This window comes from Miscanthus floridulus, chromosome 8 (genome assembly GCF_019320115.1).
Source record: "Miscanthus floridulus cultivar M001 chromosome 8, ASM1932011v1, whole genome shotgun sequence".
NCBI classification, from domain to species: domain Eukaryota; kingdom Viridiplantae; phylum Streptophyta; class Magnoliopsida; order Poales; family Poaceae; genus Miscanthus; species Miscanthus floridulus.
Window position 1 is genome coordinate 71,365,057 of NC_089587.1, and position 21,978 is coordinate 71,387,034.

Here is a 21,978-nt window from a genome sequence, read left to right on the forward strand (position 1 = left end):
TTCTTTGGTGGCCCCCGTACCGAGCTCTACCGCTCCTCTAGTGCAGAGTTCTTTCACGGCTCCAGCCCCGGCTTCTTCCGCGGCTCCATTGTCGGTTACCCCGCTCCGATCGCCAGGTGGCGGGGACATTTTCGCCGTCGTGGTTCCCCCTACGAGGCCTTCTTTTGGCTTCATGAAGAAGAAAGTGGTCGGGTGAGTAGATTCTGGCTTTTATCTTTTTTGGCTTCTATCTTCCTTCTTCTGGTTCTTATTGGTGCTTCCTTTTATCACTTTTTAGTGTTTCATCTTCTCTTGTTTCTTCATCGACTTCTTCTCTGCCTCCCGCCATGCCAACGAGTTCCGAGCCTTAGGACTCACAACATTCTGTTGATAAACTTGCTATGGGGGCTTCGGAGCTACCTGGTGAAGTTGCGAACTTGGCTGCTCCGGAGGTGACTGTGGTCGTCGTGCCGGGTCCTTCTGAGGGTTTGACTCCGGCTTCCCTAGAGGTTGCTTTGGTTGCTCCTTCTTTGCCCCAGCCAGCCTCTCCTTCCCCTTCTCTTGTTTCTGGCGGTCCCTCTTTTTCCGGTGACATGGTGCAACAATTCGATGCCACCCATCGGTTATCGGAGCTTACCATAGCCTGGGGGAGCTTGTCGACCCTCGTGACTTCTTTTGGTGAAAAGCTCCAGGTAGGTTTTACTGCCACTCTTTTTTGCGTGCTTGTTTTTCTTCTGTCCTTACGCCTTGTTTCTCTTTGCCTCTTTTTGCTCAGTCTTTTTCTCGTGATCATTCTGGCTTCTTTTTCTCATCTGAAAATGAGAGAAAGTTGTCTTCTAAGGTGGACGCTCTGAAAGCCGATCTTGACCTTCTCCGGGCTGAGTTGGAGATAGAGCGTCAAATGCACCAAAAGGAGGAGAAGATCCTTCGTGCCCGGGTAGTGGAGACAGAGAAGCAGAGAGATGTCGTGGTGGAGTCTGCGAAGAATGAATGCAAAGGTGCCGCGGGTTCTGCCTGTTTCTTCTTGTATTTTGACTTCTTTTTTCGTTGACATGTTCTTGGGTGTCTTGTCTAGTTCTCCGAGTTGAGAAGCAGAAGCTCTCGGAGAGTATCGATGAAATGAAGGCTCTTGTCCGCTCCAGTCATAACAAGGCTGATGAGGTAATTACTCGTGCTGAGGAAGAACTCGCCCATGCTAAGCTGATTAGGCGTGGAGCTGACAGAGATCTTGTGTAGGTCCAAAAAACTATTGAAGGCTTGTCTGGGAAACTAGCGACGGCTACTGAAAATTGGAACGTTTTGTGGAAATCTTTTCATTCAGTAGCTGATGTTCTCCGGACTCCAACGGATGACGGGCAATCTTGGGCTCAGTTCATTCCTCGGATTCCGACTCGTTTCCAAGAGTTCGCGAAGAAGTGCGCTCAAGTATGTACCAAGAATGTGCTGGCCTAGGTCCAGGTCCTTGCTCTAGAGGCGCCTCTGTCCAAGATAGCGGAGGAAACTGATAGCCAAGAATACCTTGATGCTATTGAGAGGATGGAGTCTGAGGTCGAAGGTTTAGCCAGTAGGGTTGTAGATAGTCTTAACATTGATATTTCCCTTCCTGATGACAATGCCTAATCCAATTGATCAGCCTCTTGTAATATTACACTCCTCTTAAAATGAAGATTCTTTATTCTCGTTGATGTATTCTTTGCCTGGGTGTGGTCAGATTAACTTGACTTGCTGAGTACTTTGTCCTATTTTCGTCTCTGCTCAACTCTGTGTGTTATCCTGACGAAATCCCTCGATTTGTCGAGTACTTTTCTCTTCTTTCTCTTTTGTGATCCACCGAGTACCTTGTCCGCGCTTGGCAAACTTCGGCAGACTTGTTAGGTGTAGATCTTTGCGTTGACAACCTTTTGTCTGCGCTATGTAAAACGACTTGGCATTGAATGTTGCCTTGACAAACTTCGGCATCCGAGTGCTTTCTTGAGTGGCGCTTGTGCTTTTCTGAGGAAAAGATTATTCCTATCTGGATGTAGCCCCCGAGCCTCTTGCTTTTCAAAATGAAGAGCTGGAGGGTCTTTTTAAGCTTAATTTCGGTCGACTAGTTTTGGTTGTTAGTTTTTAGCTACCCTCATCGGCGGGTTCAAGCGTCTTTTCAGCTATTTTGCTCTCGGCCGGGATGCTCAGGCATATTTTTAGCCATCTTGCTTCTTGTTTTGGGTGTTAGCTTTTAGCTACCCTCATCGGTGGGCTCAAGCGTCTTTTTAGCTATTTTGCTCTCGGCCGGGATGCTCAGGCATGTTTTCAGCCATTTTGCTTTTTATTTCGGGTGTTAGCTTTTAGCTACCCTCATCGGTGGGCTCAAGCGTCTTTTTAGCTATTTTGCTCTCGGCCGGGATGCTCAGGCATGTTTTCAGCCATTTTACTTTTTTATTTCGGGTGTTAGCTTTTAGCTACCCTCATCGGCGGGCTCAAGCGTCTTTTCAGCTATTTTGCTCTCGGCCGGGATGCTCAGGCATGTTTTCAGCCATTTTGCTTTTTTGTTTCGGGTGTTAGCTTTTAGCTACCCTCATTGGCGGGCTCAAACGTCTTTTTAGCTATTTTGCTCTCGGCCGGGATGCTCAGGTATGTTTTCAGCCATTTTGCTTTTTGTTTTGGGTGTTAGCTTTTAGCTACCCTCATCGGCGGGCTCAAGCGTTTTTCAGCTATTTTGCTCTCGACCGGGATGCTCAGGCATGTTTTCAGCCATTTTGCTTTTTGTTTCGGGTGTTAGCTTTTAGCTACCCTCATCGGCGGGCTCAAGCATTTTTTCAGCTATTTTGCTCTTGGCCGGGATGCTCAGGCCTGTTTTCAGCCATTTTGCTTTTTGTTTCGTTACAACAACTCGTTGAAAGTCATGACAAAAGATACTGTGGATGAATATCATCTTTATTGATCATGAATATAAACTAATACATATGTTGTCGAAGAATATTGTCCTTCATCGATTATGAACGTTGGTCCCTTGTGACTTGCATATCCATTTTCTCTTGAGTTGTTTTTACGCATAGAATCTTCTTAGCTGGCTGATGTGCCATGTATTGCTGATTTCTCTTCCATCTTCGGTTATTAACTTGTATGTGCCTGGTCCGGTGACTTTTGTGACAATGAACGGACCTTCCCATGGACTGAGTAGCTTATGTCATCCATCAGTCTTTTGTATCCTTCTTAGCACTAAGTCTCTGACTTGTAATGATCGAGGATGGGTACTCTTGTTGTAGTGTTGTCTTAAACCTTGTAGGTATCTGGCTGATTGGAGGGTAGTGTTTATTCTGACTTTTTCTGAGCTGTCGAGTTCTAATCTTCTTGTGTGTTCTGCTTCTCCTTCATCGTATTGTTCTATCTTTGGTGATGTCCAGATCAAGTCGGTAGGTAGTACGGCCTCTGTCTCGTAAACTGGGAAGAAGGGTGAGTAGACTGTTGCTCTGCTCATTTGAGTTCGTAGCCCCCATACTGCTTTAGGCAATTCTTCAATCCACTTGGCTCCATAGTCCACTAGTTCTTCATATAATCTTGGTTTTAATCCGGCTAGTATGAGTCCATTAGCCCTTTCTACTTATCTGTTGGCTTCTGGATGTGCAATAGACGCGTAGTCTATACTAAAACCACAGTCTTGTGCCCAGCTTTTGAATTCTGTAGCCGTGAATGGGGAACCTAGATCTGTGATGATTCGATTAGGCATCCCGAAGCGGTGTATAATGTTTTGGATGAACTTGACTGCTTTTGCTGCGCTGTATTTTGCGAGTAGTTTGTATTCGATCCACTTGGTGAACTTGTCGATTGCTACAAAGATGTACTCGAAGCTACCTTTTGCTTTCTTCAGAGGTCCTACTTGATCCAGCCCCCAGCAGGAAAAAGGCCAAGCGAGTGGGATGCAGATAAGATTGTGAGCTGGCACATGGGCTTGTCTTGCAAACATTTGGCAACCTTTGCATTTTCTGACAAGTTCTTCTGCATCTTTCAAAGCGGTTGGCCAGTAGAATCCGGTGCGAAATGCTTTGCCAACTAGTGTTCTTGAAGCGGCATGATTTCTACAGCAACCTGAGTGTATTTCGTCTAGGATCTCTTTTCCTTCTTTAAATGAGACACATTTTAGGAGTACTCCTGATGATGCTGCTCTTCTGTAAAGTCTATCTCCTACTAGAACGTAGTTTTTGCTTCTGCGAACAACTTAGGTGGCTTCTGCTTTATCTGCTGGCAATTTATTTTCTTTGATGTAGTCGATGAAAACTTGGCTCCATGAATTGTTGATTACCAAGATCTGAACGCCTTTAGCCTAAATTTCATGGGTTGTTTCATCGGGTTGTTTGATAGAGGGAACTGATAGCTCTTCTATGAATACGTCAGGTGGAACCTTCGCTCTATCTGATCCGAGCTTGGCGAGGACGTCTGCTGCAATGTTGGAATCACGCAGGACGTGTAGAATTTCTAATCCTTGAAAATGTTTTTCAAGTTTCTGTATTTTAGCACAGTAAGCACTTATGTTTTCTTTGGTGCAATCCCAATCTTTGTTGACTTGGTTGATGACTACTGCTGAATCGCCGTATACGAGTAATCTCTTTATTCCGAGAGTAATTGCCACTCGTAACCTGTGGATGAGGGCTTCATATTCTACTTCGCTATTTGTAGCTTGCCATAATATCTGAAGGACGTACTTGAGTTGTTTTCCTTCTGGAGAAATGAGGAGAACGCCTGCACCGGCCCCGCCTAGTTTGGGTGATCCGTCAAAGTACATCTTCTAGTGGTCAAGGATTGTATCTGATAAAGGCTGTTGAATCTCTGTCCACTTGCCCACAAAATCGGCGAGGGCTTGAGATTTGATTGCTTTCCATGGGGTGAAATCGATGTTAAGAGCTCCGATTTCAACTGCCCACTTGGATATGCGCCCCGTGGCATCTTTATTGTGTAGGATGTCTCCGAGTGGAAAATCTGTCACCACGGTAATCTTGTGGCTTTTGAAATAGTGGCAAAGCTTGCGTGAGGTGATGAGTAGAGCGTAGAGTAGTTTTTGTACATGCAGGTACCGGATTTTGGATTCTGACAGTACTTCGGTGATGTAGTATACGGGACATTGCACTTTATACACGCACCCTTGTTCTTCTCTTTCTATGACTATTGCCGTGCTAATTACGGTAGAAGTCGCCGCAATATATAGCATCATATCTTTGTCTTTCTTTGGAGGTGTCAGGACAGGCGACGAGGTGAGGTATTCTTTAAGTTTTTTGAAAGCTTCGTCAGCCTCTATTGTCCACTCGAACTTGTCTGTCTTCTTTAGTAGTTTAAAGAAAGGTAACCCCTTTTCGCCGAGTCTTGATATGAAACGGTTGAGGGCCTCCATGCATCCTGTTAGTTTCTGCACATCTTTGATACTTCTAGGTGGGCCCATTTCTGTTATAGCTTGAATTTGCTTGGTGCTGGCTTCGATCCCGCGCTGACTGACCAAAAATCCGAGTAGTTGTCCTAAGGGAACTCCAAATACACATTTGTTTGGGTTCAATTTCCATCTCCATCTCTTCAAGTTTTCAAAGGTTTGCTTTAAATCTTCAATCAGAGTGTCTAGGTTCTTTGTTTTCACCACTACGTCGTCCACGTATGCCTCCACATTTTCACCGATTTGATTCCCAAGGCAAGTTTGGATAGCTTTTTGGTACGTGGCGCCAGCGTTCTTTAGTCCAAACGACATGGTCTTATAGCAGTAGGCACCAAACGGGGTGATGAAAGATGTCTTGCTCTGGTCTTGTTCTTTTAGTGCGATCTGGTGATACCCTGAATAGCAATCGAGAAAAAATAATAGTGCAGATCCTGCTGTTGAGTCAACTATCTGGTCAATGCGTGGTAGCCTGAATGGATCTTTTGGGCAATGTTTGTTGAGATCTGTGTAGTCGACGCACATGCGCCACTCGTTCGTGTTTTTCTTCTGCACAAGGACCGGGTTTGCTAGCCAATCTGGATGAAGGATTTCCCTGATGAATCCGGCTGCCATCAGTTTTGTTATTTCCTTTTTAATTGCTGCCTTTTTGTCGGGTGAGAATCGTCGTAGCCGTTGCTTTACAGGCTTGGAGCTTTCATTAACATCAATTCTGTGCTCAGCCAACTCCCTTGGGACTCCTGGCATGTCGGCCGGCTTCCAAGCGAAGATATCTTTGTTGTCCCGAAGAAAGTTGGTGAGCACGAGTTTCTATTTTGCCGAGAGGTGAGCACTGATGGTTGCTGTCTTGGAGGTATCGCCTGTGCCTAAGTCGATTTGCTTGACGTCGGCTTCTTTTGGTGGTGCGATGATGCTGGACTTTTTAGCCGGTATTTCTAATTCTTCTTGGCTTGTCTCTGCAGCGATTGTGGCTATTTCTTTTCTTCCATTGTCGGCTTGTGCTTTAGCTGCAATTTGGATCACCTAAACGTCGCAGTCAAAAGCACGCTTCAAATCGCTTCGAAGAGAAAGGATACCATTGGGTCCTGGCATCTTAAGCAGTAAGTACGGATAAATATGGTATTGCCATGAATTTGGCCAGTGCTGGGCGTCCGAGGATTGCATGATATGACGAATCGAAGTCAGCGACCTCAAATTTGATAAACTCTGTTCGGTAGTTTGAAGGAGTTCCAAAAGTAACGGGTAAAGTAATTTGTCCGAGTGGCATGGCTGCTTTGCCGGGTACTATTCCGTAAAAAGGTGTGCTTATTGGCGTGATCATCCCGGTGAGTTGTAGTCCCATTTTCCTTAGAGTTTCTAAAAAGATGATGTTGAGTCCAGCTCCCCCATCGATTAGTACTTTGGTGACGGTCATGCCAGCAATAGTTGGATCTAGAACTAGTGGATAATGGCCTGCGTTTCCCACGCTAGTCCATTGGTCTTCTCTGGTAAATTGGATAGGATACTGTGACCAATTGAGATATCTTGGTGTAGCCGGTTCTGCTGTCATAATGGTCCGTAGTGCTAGTTTTTCTTGATGTTTGCTTCTGCAATCTGGAGCCCCTGAGAAGATCACTGCTACCGTTCCCCTGGGTTTTTGGAATCCTTTGTCCTCGTGGTTGTCTTCATCTCTTTTCTGATTGTCCTCTTTGGTGTTTTCCTTACTATCTTTTCTTGTGTATCGATCATTGAAAGTGTAGCAATTTCCGATGGTGTGCCTCCCATTAGGGTGCAATGGGCAACGTATGTTTTCAATGTCATCATATCTTCTGGGTTTGGAAAACTTCTTTGATTTGTCGGCCATTGGCACAGTATTGTCTGGTCTACATTTTCTTTCTTGATGTTTGCTATTTCGGTGATTTTGCTTATCCGAGTTGTCCTGGTTGCTTCTGTCCGGGAACCTCTCTCGTGTTTTTTCTTCTGCAGTAATCATCTTTTCTACTGTTCGTCTGAATTCTTTATTGTTTCTCAGATTTTCTTTGCAGAAGTCTTGAAATTGCCACCTAGCCATGATTCCATGAGAGAAAGCTTCAATTACTTCTTGTTCGGTTATGTCATGCACTTGAGCTCGTAGTTCACCGAATCGTCGATAGTAATTTCTGAGACTTTCACCTCCCTTTTGCTTGAGTCCTTTTAGTTCTGCATGAGTGATTGGGTGTGTAATGATTCCTGCAAAATTTTCATAAAAGCTCTTTGCAAATTCTCCCAATTTCTGATAGATCCTGGATTCAATTTGTCGAACCATTGGAGGGGCATGGCTTCCAGTGCCATGGGAAAGAATAGGGTTTTGATATCGTCGTCTCCTCCGGCTAGTTCAATTGATTGTGAATATATTCTGAGCCATTGCCTTGGTTCAGTTTTGCCATCATACTTGGAGTGGTTAGACGGTTTGAATTTGTGAGGTAATCGTACCAATGCAAGCATGTTCGTGAAACAAGGGAATCTGTCGTGTGTCCTGGTTTCTTTGAATTCGGATTCGGCACCTTCTTCTGGCCAACTGTCGTTTTGATGGGAATAATCTTGCAAGGTTGTTTGGGTAGGCACCCTACTCCTGGTCTTCCTTGGTTGTTCAAATCGGTGGCCTTGATTATGTTCCTTCCTACTTCCTCCATCATGGCTTCCACCCGGCCCAAGTCTTTCGAAAGCAGATTTCCTTTGATTTTGATCTTCTTGCTTGTGGGTTGTTGATCTGACGGGTAGTCTTGATCGAGCTCTCTCTTCATGCGTTCTCGGGATCGTCAATCGGAGCAAGTCCTAGAGCTGTTCATACTTCTCACCGGGATGTGAAGTTGCTCCGAGTTCTTCTAATGCTTCTCGAATCTTATCATAAGGCGTATTTACCGTGCGTCTTCCTTCGACTTCTCGTTGTGATTTTCTTTTGTCGTACTCAACCAACTCTGACTCATATCCGATCCAAGCTTCCCTGCGCTGCCTAGCACGGTGTTGGCGCCCTTGCTTCAACTTGTTTTTTCTTTCTCTAGCTTGTTTCTGACTCTCGGTTTCTCCATCGTAGCCCTAGGCAAAGGGTGATATGTTGGATTCTGATTCATCTGATGACCTGACATCGGGTGCTTCTGGGGGGTTTAATGGTGACTGAGGACGTCGAACCATGAGCACTTCCCGTGCGTGAGCCGTTCTGTTATTGGTGTTAGTTTTCATACTGTCGGAGTCGCTGATAACTTTAGTAGATGCCTCGATGTCGTAGATCGAGTCTCCTTCTTGGTAAGGTAGAATAGTTATTGTTGTTGTGCCGACTAGTTGGGTTCCGCTATCTTCAAGAACGGAACCTGGCCAGTGGATGATACAGTCTTGCGATGTTATTGTTAGCACGAGACCCTCCTAGGCTCCTGTCAGTGGTATCCCAAGCATTGGTTTGAAAGACCTTTCGATCTGTCCCTGATAGGATTTTGCCGTGTTGTCGAGCCCAAATGGAAAAGAACTTGACTTTTTGAAAGAACTCTGAGGGTAATCCGAGTTGTTTTGGGTTGTGCTCTGGAATCCTGCCAAAAAAGAACTCAGTTTCTTGAAAGCACTCGAATAAGACTTCATCTTGGACACGGAGCTTGAATTCGAGTCGGATGCGCGTAGCCGTGAAATCTTATTTGAATCGGATATTATGAGCTACGCGAATCTTCTGGTGAGCTGATCCGTCGTAGTTGTCGAAATAGGAAATTCTTCATGCTGATCTGGATCTTTGAGGAGATGGCTTTGGAGCCTGCCGTAGTTGTCCGCCTCGCAGATCCATGAGCCGAAGATGAAAGTTGATCCCGTCGGGAAGATCATGTTATCGAGGTCCATCGAGCTTTCGGATGCAAAGTCGCCGAAAGCCCCTACTTGGCGCGCCAGTTGTCGATGTTTCACCACCGATAGCTTGCCACGGGGGTATCCGGGGCAGTATGTTCGGGCTTCGGTGTATGCTGAACTCGATGGTTAACGTAAGAGACAGTCGATTTATTCTGGTTCAGGCCCTCGATCGTAGATCGAGTAATAACCTTACGTACAGTCGGCGTTAGCCTTTGCGTTGGATTGATTGTGATATGTTGTGTTGTACAATTGTCGTCCTCTTCTCTCAAGAGCCCTGCCCTCCTTTATATAGTCAGGAGGTCAGAGTCCTAGTCGGTTTACAATGAGATTTTCTAGTAGGATTACTTAATAGTTCTACTACTAAGATTACATGGAAAGAATCCTAGTTGGACTAGATCTTCTCTCTCCCTTACGAGGTATCCTGTGGGTCCCGCATCGACAGCCGAACACTAAATGCATGATGCAGCAAGGAAAAATAGCTTCTTTTTTTATTAACTAACACAATCCTCCGTGTTTTTTTTAAGATTTCATTTACGACCCGTCGAACACGGGGCAAGTCCTGCAATGCAAAGAAGAAAGTCAAATATTTAATGAATTTATAAACTTATTATAGGTTATCAGAAAGTAGAGAAATCGCAAGAATAATTAATAAAATTTCAAGTTCCCATGCATGTTGTATTTTGTTGAATGCTGAGACGAGAGGCAGGAGGTGAGAGAAATGTGAGAGGGGAGGCGATGGCTGCAGCTTTGTGTTAGAGCTGCACAGCTCACATGCGGTGAACCACAAACCAAACAGGTCGCACCATGTCACGGTTGCCGAGTCCTATTTCTAGGGATGAAAACGGATCGGATACAAACGGATATCACCGATATTACATTTGTTTTCATATTTCTGTCCGGATTCGGATTCGAATACGGATAGTGTCAACTATGTCGGATAGGATACGATTGGATATCGACATCATAAATATGCGATTTGAGTATTCGGATACAAATACGGTATCGGATGTTGGATATCCGGACTCGGATACGGACAGATCTCAACCCCTCTAAACGGATTCGGTTTCGAATACGGTCGGAAAATATCCGTACCGTTTTCATCTCTACCTATTTCTGAAGATTTGACACCGTTTTTTGCTCCACGTGGCGCGCATCAGTACCATGGGTAGCTACAATCCGTGGGTGGGTAGCTATCACTGGTGCTAGATAGAGATGAAAACGGATCGGATACGGACGGATATCACTTATATTACTTTTGGCCGCGTCTATTACCACGGCGTGGGAAAACAACTCTGCCGCGTCATACATGGCGGCGCGGCAGCGGCAACGGCGATGACGTGGCACTTCCCCGGGCCATGGCCGCTAACGTGGCAAGAGCTGCCGCGCCACGCATCTTGGCACGGCAGTGCCGCGCCACAGCCCACGGCGCGGCGAAGCCCAACACAGGACCACGGCCTAGCCTCCCTCTCCTCACAAGGATGCGTACGACGAGGCGACAAGGATGGAGACATAGCTTCAGAGAGCCCCGCTACAGAGATACGTGGTAAGAAATTTGAATTTCAATACAACTGCACGTCGGCGTTCCTATGAATTATAGTGATACGAACTTACCTCGATTGTGTATGCAGGCAACACAGTTGACAAGTCTATCCAACGAAGCAGCCATGCGACTTGACAAGACCAGAGGGGAGTCGCACGGCATTCTACATATCTTCGTCGATGCACATTCTATTCTTAAAGCCATGACAGTGATTAAATGGTTCCCATGACTCATTCATCCGTGTTTTCTTTTTTTTTTGCAGAAAGTGAGGAGAAGCTGCAAGAAGCTGACACAAGAAGCTCAGCTGTGTGGATACTCCGTGGGAGATGCCCTATGACCCGGACCTGTCTAGTTCCTTACGCTCGAGCATTATGCCGACATGACGGCTGCTGGGACCTCTTATGTTCGTACTCCCGGTAATGCAGGCAAGGGTCCTGCGGAGCACGACGTTGAGGAGGACGAGGATGAGGAGGACTACGATGAGATTGGGATGTCTCAGTTTGGTGATGCACCATTTTCTATACAGTTCGATGAACAGATACTTGAAACAACCCTTCGTCATATACGTCACAATTACTTAAACATTGTAAGTAACGATGCCTATATTGTAATTGCAGGGTCCTAGTTACACTCAGCAATACCACCGGGTGTACCGCCAGCGAGACCGTACCGACGTTGGGTTCACCCCTAACGTGCTGCCTTCACGTCCGAAGAGGCAGCGACGTCCGCGGTACCTATATACTCCTGGTCGTAGGAGTTCTTTAGGATGACATGGTGCACTTATACTCGGACACCCATACACTAATGGAACATGTAGTATGTCGAGTAATGTCGAACTTATATATTGATGAACTTGTGTCGTAGTTATGACTTGCTAAACTTATGTCGAACAGAGGTATTGTCGACCTTGCGATGAACAGAGGTATTGTCGAACTTACGATGAAGTTAGTATTGTTGAACTTGTGTATTGATTGTCTCGTGCACTTAACCTTCCTGCTGACCTGTTCGCTAAACCGACACGACGAAATAACTTGACTCATGTGAGAACATAACAGAAGTGCCTTGTTCCATTTACTGCCGCTTTAACCGCCGCGCCATGGCGGGGGGCGCGTCAGCTCCTGCCACGTCAGCGGCCATGGCCCGGGAAAGTGCCACGTCAGTTGTTTTCCAGCGCCGTGGCAATAGACGCGGCCAAAAGTGTTAGATTTAAAGAAGAAAAAAAGTGTTATAATTAAAAATAGTTTAAAAAAAGTGTTAAAAATAAAAAAAAAATCTTCAAAGGCCGATGGCGGATTGGGGGTGGTCGAGCCCAGTGTGTGAAGCAAAAAAAAATGTGTGTGTGAGTAATGACTTTGCTCGGTATACAAGCATGTGAAGCAAATGTTAAATGCAACGAAAATCATCCACGAATGACAGTAATCCATACAACGCATTGCAGAGTACCACATTATTTACAGCATAAAAATGAAATAAGGTAGCAGTATTCACTCCCTACACTACCTGCACCTGACACAAATGCGAGCATCAGAGAGGAGGCCCCAATCGGGGAATTATTTGTCAGGCAGAAACCACGACGCAAAGACGGAATTAAAAAAAAAGGCAAGTTTATCGCAAATCTTCACAGGTTTGTTCCATGTTCGTTTTGAAGGGAAGACATGATCCCTTTCAGGCGTCCAACTGGAGCTTCTTGATCGTGTCGATCTGCTTTGCCGGGTTCAGGCCCTTGGGGCAGGCATGCGTGCAGTTCTTGATGGTGTGGCAGCGGTAGAGCTTGAACTCGTCGTTGATGGCGTCCAGGCGCTCCTTGGTGAACTGGTCACGGCTGTCCTGTATCCACCTGGAACAACGAATGGACATTTTATAGCACAAGACCCATCGTGGAATGCAAGCATGCCCTACCTGGGTATCACAAGTTCAAAGCTCATAAACTGAACCAAAGCGGGCAAGTACTTCACAATCACTCCATTGGAGAGATAAACTTGAAAACGTGATCACAAAAATAAGTAAACTAGACTCTAAAATTTAAATACCAGTATTTGGTATCTACACACAGATCTGCAGCATGTAGCATTTACAGATATGCTGTCTGTCCAGGAGAAACAGTTTCTTATAACAACTAGGCAGTAAAAAGTACTCAACATTATTACCTAAAAAAGGTGATATTCAGACAGTATTTTTTGGAGCATAATAAAGTTAAGGCATACAAAACTACCTCTATTAACTAATTTTGATTAGTCCCAGCTCAACTCTAGGGATATAAATATTGCATACCAAAAAACATTAATGTTCATTAATTACACTAACTGCAAACAAAGTTGGTTATCATATTATTTAATGAAAGTTAACTGTCATATCTTAGTTCCTATGATCTAACACAAACCCTCTATGTGGACATCAAATAAATTAAACAGAGGTAAGATGAATCAAACAGCTGATGTATGGATCATACAATCAAATAAAACACTGGAATAACAAATGACTCAACATATCAGCATGGATCGCAAATACGCAATGCTGAACAGACTTCAGAGAAGTGAGAAGTCCAGAAGGTAGAATAAAAGTAGCCAAAAACACTGAAACAAACAACTTATGAAGTCGGATTACTCTAACATACAATATTCACAATCATTCTGAGCACATGATGTAAACTTTGGAGTGAGGTGGTAACTACTTAGCAACATGAAGTACAGAGTAACTGATAACAGAAACAAGAGCAACATATTCACAACCCAGTGTGAAGATAACAGAAAAAAAAAAATCTGCATTCAGAAACAAGTTCTGATCCTTTAACTTCATAAGTGCATAATATATATTAAAAAAACAGTACAGTACACTGATTCAGCTAAAATATTTAAATAAAATTGGCTGCTGGTCAGAAACTTTAAAGCTTGTTTCAGGGATCACACACTGAAAGGTTGCATGTAAACAACCTTATTTTCCTGGACTACTGCAGAGCTAGCGCTTTTTTCTACTGGCTCGTTAGCATCTACCACGATGCTTTCTTTACGCCCGTCAGTTCACCCTTGTTTGCCAATGTGCGGAACACAATACGGGACATGCGAAATTTCTTGTAGACAGCGCGAGACCGGCCTGTGAAAATGCAGCGGTTTCTAAGGCGTGTCATGGAGCTATTTCTTGGCAACTTGGACAACTTATAGCGGAACTTCTCCCGCATATCCAATGGAAGATCAGGGTCCCTACAGACAGCCTTATACAGCTTTCCCCTCAGCTCATATTTTTCTGCAAGCAATCTACGTTTGTGGTCCCGCAGGTTTCTCTTCTCTGACACCCCGTGATATCCTCGAGCTTGAAGGTGCATGAACATGTTGGGTTTTGGTTTGATAAGCGTCCCCCACAGCGGAAGCCTAAAAAGGGTGAACGTGTCATGGACTTAGCAACATCCTAAAACTTAGAACAAAGAAAATTTATCATATTAGACAGCTATCATTCAAGGGAAACAAGTGCAGACAAATCCACAAGAACTGGCTTTAGCATCTTAAATTCGCTTGATCATCAGTGTAGTTTAACGGTGATGAAGCGAGGAACTAGCACTCTCTATACTGGAAGAGAGGTTAGCAGTTTAGCACGCCACTGCCAAACAACTTATCAGAGGAATAGATTCACCAAAACATCCACCATATGTTAATTTAAGTTGGGCGGTGTGACATGTTTGCAACTCATAAGTTAAATGCTAGAAGAATACTAGAACCACAATGCCTTTAAAGCTGTCTAAGCGATCTTATGCAGAAATGCATTCAACACATTTCCTTCACTAGTGATACTAATATCATCAGATCATATAGTCACAGCAGCCACCCAATCATGATCATGGAACCACTTCACATGGGTGTTACTGCCACCAATATAAACAACATAGGATCATCACATCTAAGGAACAAACAATTCATCAAGACATCAGACCAATAACCAATCTACCTGGATCACAATCATCTCCAGGTTCGCGTAGCTAAGCTATCAACTATATCAATCTACACACATCACTTCAATTGGCAATCTACCTGGATCACAATCATTTCCAGGCTCACGTAGCTAAGCTATCAACTATATCAAACAATCTACACACATCACTTCAACTGGAATTACTTCATGATCAGCAGAGCATGACTTGCAACCGATCAATCACACATCACTAAGCAATCATCAAACAGTTCAAATGGAATTACTTCATGATCAGAAGAGCATGACTCACAACCGATCAATCACATATCATTCAGCAATCATCAAACAGATCCAGCATACATCACTCAGCAATCATCCATCTCAGTATCAAAGGGGGTAGCAATGATGCCGGTATACCTGTTGGCGTGGAGCAGCGCGGCTGGGCCGAGGTACTCCTCGGGGTTCCACCAGTAGGACGGGCAGGAGGTGGAGCAGCAGGCACACAGGATGCACTCATACATGCCGTCGAGCTTCGCACGATCGGCCTTGGTCTGCGGGATCTCCTTGCCCTGCTGCGGCGGCGGGTCCTTGCGCTTGAGCCACGGCTCGACGCTCTTGTACTGGTTGTAGAAGTTGGTCATGTCCACCACCAGGTCCTTGATGACGAACATGTGGGGCAGCGGCGAGACCGTGGACGCCGAGGACGCGGAGGAGATCTTGGTGAGGCAGGCGAGGCCGTTGTCGCCGTCGATGTTCATGGCGCAGCTCCCGCAGATGCCCTCGCGGCAGCTGCGGCGGAAGGTGAGCGACGGGTCCTGCTCGTTCTTGATCTTGAGCAGCACGTCCAGCACCATCGGCCCGCAGTCGGACAGGTCCACCTGGTAGTCCTTGAGGTGCGGCTTCGTCGACGGCGAGTCCGGGTCCCACCGGTAGATCGAGAAGGTCTTCGTGTTGGACGCGACCTTCGTCGCCGCCGCCGGCGGCGGCGCGGGGGACGAGGAGTGGGACTTGGACGCGACGAGGCGGGACGAGAGGGCCGGCGAGAGGAGCGCGCGCGCCGCCGGCGAGCGGCGGAGCAGGGCGGCGGTGGCCATGGATGGGTGCGGATTCCGATTTGGGGGTCTGCTGTTTTTTTTCCCCTGGAAGGTTGGGGGCGCGTGGTGGGCTTGCGAACGGAAGGGTATTTATATGTGAGGTCGTTGGTGGGTGGATGACATGTGGGGTCGGGAGGGAGCGATCGGAATGCCGGTGCTAGGGTTGGGGCGGGAGGATGACATGTGGGACCATGAGGGGTTTGGTTTGGGCCTGGTTTGTGGGTGGGAGCGCGGAGATGTGGACGACTCGTGGGCCGCTCGCAAGATGACAAAACAAAGTTGCTGACTTTCCAGGGCGTTTTTTCTTTAACTTCTTTCTAGGGCGTTTTAAGATCACTTTGGATAGTTCTTGATCTTTTCCTCTTTTTCTTCACTTTCTGTGTTTGCGTTGATGTCATGGTTGACATATTTTTTTCTAACAGAAAAATAAACTGAGGAATTATATGAAAAATAGTCATCAGAATGTAGTTACAATTTAATTTATGATGAAAGAAAAAAAATAGCTTATTTAATTTGGTGTCTTATGGTGGGAGCAAAACATATTCATCCAGACTTAGTATTTAGGGTGTGTTTGGTTAGCCTATGAGCTGTGGAAAACCTACGGCGAGCTACGAGAAAGTTGTAATGCCCCTAAAGGTCTAAAAGACTGATTATATGCTAATTGATCGTAAGACACTAATCAATTCAATTATTCACATATGAATAAAGATCTTAGAATGGGAAACTACATTTTTTTAATATACTACATCCATTGTAGACATATGGTCCATATAAATAGATTGCTAGATTAGTACAAACGACATATGGTTCATATAGTGTCACCATATATCTATCTACCTCTCGTACTAAACCAAAGCATTAGCTATCCTAATGCGAATGATATTCATGGTATCCTCGTTTTCCCATCTTTCCCATCATGACTCCCTTGTGTTTGCCTATCAAAAAAAAAAAGACTCTCCCTTGTGTTTGTGCCGCCGCACAATTCACATGTCCCTTCTGGTAGATACTCCTCATTCGCATCACATTATCAAACTCCTTATCATGAAACTTGCTATCACGAATAAAATCGTGCACACTAAGCAAGCAAGAATGAGATGATTCCGAGTACGGCTAGAGAAACTTGGCATAGCCTTCAATATTCGCCACTTTTGCTTCAGAACTCCAAAAGCATGCTCAATGACATTATGAAGGGATGAATGTAAAAAATTGAACATCTCGTAATTCACTTGAGGTGGACGCCCACACTGAAGTCGACATTCTGATATATAATATGTGCTTCCTTTAAAAGAGGCAAGATACCCTATTCGATTTGGATAACCAGAGTCGACGAGATAACATTTTCCTAAAAATACAATTCAATATAAGCAACTAATAATGAAATCATTTGGTAACTTAGTAAGAAAAATGTTTACCTTTATGAGGCACGAAAAACGAAAGAAAATTTGTTAATCCATGATAGGATCCTTGTGTCATGTGCCGAGCCCAGCCAACCAGCAACTACCAACCGCAAAAATAAACATCATGTCAAAGTCACATATAGCAAGCACATTCTGAGATGTATATCCATGTTGACATGTGTGGTTAACCACGTCCCTCTGCACGCACTGAAACTAGAACATGCGAACCGTCTATAGCTCCAATCGCACCTTTGAAATAAGGGCAAGAAACTGTCCTCTTTAACCTTCTCCACACAAGAAAATATTCTAGATGCGGTTCATTATCTCCTTCTCGTGCTCTCTCTCAAGCAAATCGAACCTCTCTTCATTAGTTTCAAGCAAGCTACAGACCTCCCTAAATTTAGGCTTCACAATTAAGGACGCGGATGTGTGCATCAAAGCAGTTTTTTCTTGCACACCACAACCTTTCACCATCTTCACCAGATTGGTTGGATCCTTCTCGTGCTCCCTGTTAAGCAAATCGAACCTCCCTTCATTAGTTTCAAGCGAGCTAAACAACTCCCTAAATTCAGGCTTCACAATCAAGGACATGGATGTGTGCATCAAAGCAGTTTTTTCTTGCACACCACAACCTTTCACCATCTTCATGACCTCTGCAATGCTAGGGACCAGATTGGTTGGATCTTTAAACATGTACTTCTGTACAATCGAAAGAATGGCCTCTTCTCATCCTTCTCTTTAGTAGCACTTGACGAGTACTTGCATTTCTTCTTTCTTGGTTTTGCTTTCTTGAATGCAGCTAACTTGATATCCTCGGTAAGCCTGTCGCCGGGTATTCATAGCCAGTATTCAAATCCATATCCACGTACGGGGAGGGTATGGATAGAAAATCTCATACCCGTTCGGGTATGGGTAACATCCGTTGAGAAACGGGTACGGGGAGGGTATTCTATCTATCTTGTGCATCCTTCTCTCACACCATGGCTTATAAGTTATGACTTATTAGCCAACGAACAGTATTTTCCTCACATACCAAACCAGTCAATAGTACTAAGCCAAACCAGTACAAACAAACAGGGTGTGGACGGCAACGCGAGGGACCTCAACCTGTTCCCGGTCGCCGCAGCCACGAAACCCTGTGCCGTGACAACAGCCCCGGCTCCGGCTCCGGTGCCAAGCGCGGCGGCCACCTCCTCCGCGGTCGGCGCCATGACAACATACCACAGCGTGTGCACGATCGCGAAGGTGAAGACGGCCCTGGAATGGTTTGAGCGCGGCAAGCAGCAGCAGCAGCACAGCGGTGCGGGCGCGTCCCCGTCGTCGTCGTTTGTGACCACGTCCTCCGTGAAGCGCCGCGGCGGCGGCGTGGAGCAAGGCGACGGCTGCGACTCACCCTGTCAAGAGCGTTAAACCCCTGACGAGCAGGACCGCGGCTACGGAGTTCGTAGCCGTCGTCCGTCTTCTCCGGTGAGGTTATACCCCTCTACCGCAGGCTTGGGTGAAGATAGATGAGAATGAAGATAATATTCTTACTACCCTCAATTGTCTTTGGAGATTACATATAAATAGCCAATCGGCCAACTAAACATGGAAAGCAACTAATCTTAACAACTAAGGAAATCAACTCCTATAATCAAGGCCAATCCTTAGCCACTTAGATCGGCCAGGCTGCTAGGCGCGCGCGCGGCGGCCCTCCTGACGTCCCGGGCCCGCTGTCGGCGTGTATATGTGCGGCCCCACATGACATCTCGCCCCTCCCCGAGATCCAGCTCGTCCTCGAGCTGAAAATCCGGAAAGCGCTGGCGAAAGTCATCAAGATCTTCCCAAGTTGCCGAAGAAGCCGGTTCACCCCGCCAATGCACCAAGAGCTGACGAACCCCACGGGCCAGGCGACTTTGCTCCACGCGATCTGGTACAGGGATGACAGCGCCGTGGTGTAGCTCCGGCAGCGGTGGCGGTGTGATGGGAGGAGTGCCAACGAACTTCTTGAGAGTGCCCACATGGAAGACGTCGTGAATACGGGCCTGTGGCGGCAGCTCAAGACGAACTGCGACGTCGTTGATGAGCTCGACGACCTGATAGGGCCCAAGATACCGCGCCTTGAGCTTTCCTGTGGTGGCTTGGGGCAGGGACGAAGCAGTACGCTGACGGAGTCGAAGCAATGCCCAGTCGCCCACTTGATAGTGAACCTCCCGATGGTTCTTGTCGTAGCTGCGCTTTTGCATGGCCTGGGCCTGCTCCAGGCGGTAGCGCACATCAGCTAGGAAGGCCTCGCGTTCTTCCATGTCGCGGGCGACGGCGGCGACCCGCGTCTCACCCGGCTCGTATGAGCGGATCGTCGGGGGATTTCGGCCGTAGACCACCCGGAACGGCGTCTCCCGCAGCGAAGACTGGTATGCCGTGTTGTACACGTACTCGGCCCAAGGTAGCCACCGCAGCCACTGCCGAGGCCTGTCACCCGTGAAGCAGCGCAGGTACATGACAATGACACGGTTGGCAGCTTCTGTTTGCCCGTCGGACTGCGGATGGAAAGCCGACGTCATGTGCAGTTTAGTCCCCATGAGACGCATCAGCTCGCGCCAGAACGCCGACGTGAACACCGGGTCACGGTCGGACACCATCGACTGTGGCACGCCGTGGAGGCGCACGATGTCGGTGAAGAAGGCCTGTGCCACCATCTCGGCAGTGTAGGGGTGCGCCAGTGCGATGAAGTGGCAGTACTTGCTGAATCGGTCAACGACGGAGAGAATCACTGATTTGCCGTTGACCCGTGGAAGAGCTTCGACGAAGTCGAGGGTGATGTCCGCCCACACCACGGACGGAACGGGCAGTGGCATGAGCAGTCCGGCCGGAAGCAGATGTTCCGACTTGTACCTCTGGCAAGTCACGTAGCCGCGCACAAAATCCTGCACCACACGCTTCATGTGCGGAAAATGGAAGTCTCGGCGGAGGCGGTGTATGGTCCGCTGGACCCCTTCATGCCCATCATTGTGGATGGCAGCGACGATCTCCTGTAAAAGGGGTGAGGCAGGTGGAATATAGATGCGGTCGCTGTAGAGGAGCAAGCCGTCCCGCACCGCCCAGGGCACCGTGAGCGTGCCGGCCTGTAACTCGGCGTGGACGGCTACCAGCGCCGGGTCGACGGCCTGAGCCTGTCGGAGGCGCGCGATGAAGCCGAACCGCGGGGCCGACACCACACGAAGCTCACCGACGGTGTCCTCCTCGGTGTCGCGGCGAGAGAGAGCATCCGCGACGGTGTTGGAGGCGCCAGACTTGTACTCCACGGTGAAGTCGAAGCCGAGGAGTTTGCCCACCCAATGGTGCTGTGGTATGGTGGCGAGCCGTTGGTCGAGGAGATACTTGAGGCTGTAATGGTCGGTCTTGATGATGAATTGCCGCCCCCAGAGATATGGTCTCCAGTGGCGCACGGCAAGCACCAGGCCAATGAGCTCGCGCTCGTACGCCGCGAGCGACTAGTGTCGTGGCGCCACAGGCCTGCTGAAGAAGGCAATGGGATGGCCCTCCTGCAGGAGCACGGCCCCGAAGCCGTACGTCGAAGCGTCGCACTCCATGATGAATGGCTTGGCGAAGTCGGGTAACGTCAGCACCGGTGCGGACATCACGGCGCCCTTGAGCGTGCTGAAAGCCGCTGCGGCCTCCGTGGTCCACGCAAACCCCTCCTTCTTTAGGAGCGCGGTGAGGGGGGCTGCGATGGTCCCGTAGTTCTGCACGAACTTCCTGTAGTATCCTGCCAAGCCGAGGAAGCCTCGTACCGCTCGAGCTGATCGCGGCGTGGGCCAGTCGTGGATGGCTTGGACCTTCGATGGATCCATGGCGACGCCGGCCGCGGAGATGACGTGGCCCAAGTATGCAACCGATGGCGCGCCAAAGGAGCATTTGGACCGCTTAACGAAGAGGTGATGGCGCGCCAGCTCGGAGAGGACGACGCGAAGGTGTCGAAGGTGATCTGCCCAAGTCTCGCTGTATATCAAAATGTCATCAAAGAAAACAAGTACAAAACGTCTCAGGAACGAGCGGAGGACATCGTTCATGAGAGACTGGAAAGTCGCCGGCGCGTTGCATAGGCCAAAAGGCATGACGAGGAACTCATAGAGGCCGTCATGTGTGCGGAACGCCGTCTTGTGCACATCCTCCTGCCGCATGCGCACCTGGTGATAGCCAGACCGTAGGTCCAGCTTTGTGAAGAAGCGGGAGCCGTGGAGCTCGTCGAGCAAGCTCGTCCACGACCGGGATGGGAAACGCGTCCTTGACGGTGAGCGCGTTCAAGGCCCTATAGTCGACGCAGAAACGCCATGATCCGTCCGGCTTCTTGACAAGTAGAACCGGTGAAGAGAACGCCGAGTCGCTGCGTCGTATGATGCCCTGCGCCAGCATCTCAGCGCATTGCCTTTCGAGCTCATCCTTGTGGGCCGCCGGGTATCGGTAGGGCCGTACAGCCACCGGTGTCGCTCCTGGCTTGAGTGTGATGGCGTGTTCGCGGTGCCGGACTGGTGGTAGGCCGGAAGGCTCGGCGAAGACGCCCTCGAAGCGCGCCAACAACTCCTCCAGCAACGGTGCGGAGGCCGAGACGGTGGAAGGGCCGTGCGCGCCGGGGGCTGGCACGCCCGCCCAGCACACGGTGCGTCCCTCGTGCTGGAACGAGACGGTGCCTGCGGCGAGGTCCCACACCAACTGGCCTAGTGTAGCCAGCCAGTGAGTCCCGAGGACGATGTCGTAGCCTGCAAGCGGCATGACAACAGATCGACGGTGAAACTGAGGTCGTCGATGGCGAGTGGGGCGCTGCGCAGGACGCCCGGACATGGAACCTTC

The 21,978-nt window shown here is 47.8% G+C and overlaps 1 protein-coding gene across 2 annotated transcripts; it reads right to left on the bottom strand.

Annotated features, from left to right (window-relative positions):
* Window positions 1-12,140: 12,140 nt before the first annotated feature.
* Window positions 12,141-15,810, bottom strand: LOC136476652 (succinate dehydrogenase [ubiquinone] iron-sulfur subunit 1, mitochondrial-like). Of its 2 annotated transcripts, none has more exons than XM_066474574.1 (2): window positions 15,075-15,810; window positions 12,141-12,594 (listed from the first exon to the last, which is right to left on the bottom strand). In XM_066474574.1, exons 1-2 carry the CDS (start codon window positions 15,749-15,751, stop codon window positions 12,423-12,425), a joined length of 849 nt encoding a protein of 282 aa, XP_066330671.1. In that variant the 5' UTR covers window positions 15,752-15,810; the 3' UTR covers window positions 12,141-12,422. The 2 variants fall into 2 exon arrangements, with proteins under 2 accessions (XP_066330671.1, XP_066330670.1); XM_066474573.1 differs by lacking the exon at window positions 12,141-12,594 and adding an exon at window positions 13,534-14,122.
* Between the last annotated feature and the right edge of the window lie 6,168 nt (window positions 15,811-21,978).

Excerpts from the sequence above, each read along its gene's own strand:
- LOC136476652 (XM_066474573.1), bottom strand. The coding sequence starts at position 15,751 with ATGGCCACCGCCGCCCTGCTCCGCCGCTCGCCGGCGGCGCGCGCGCTC. Across the intron at positions 14,123-15,074 it reads GCGCTGCTCCACGCCAACAG|GCTTCCGCTGTGGGGGACGC; the intron begins GTATACCGGCAT and ends CACCCTTTTTAG.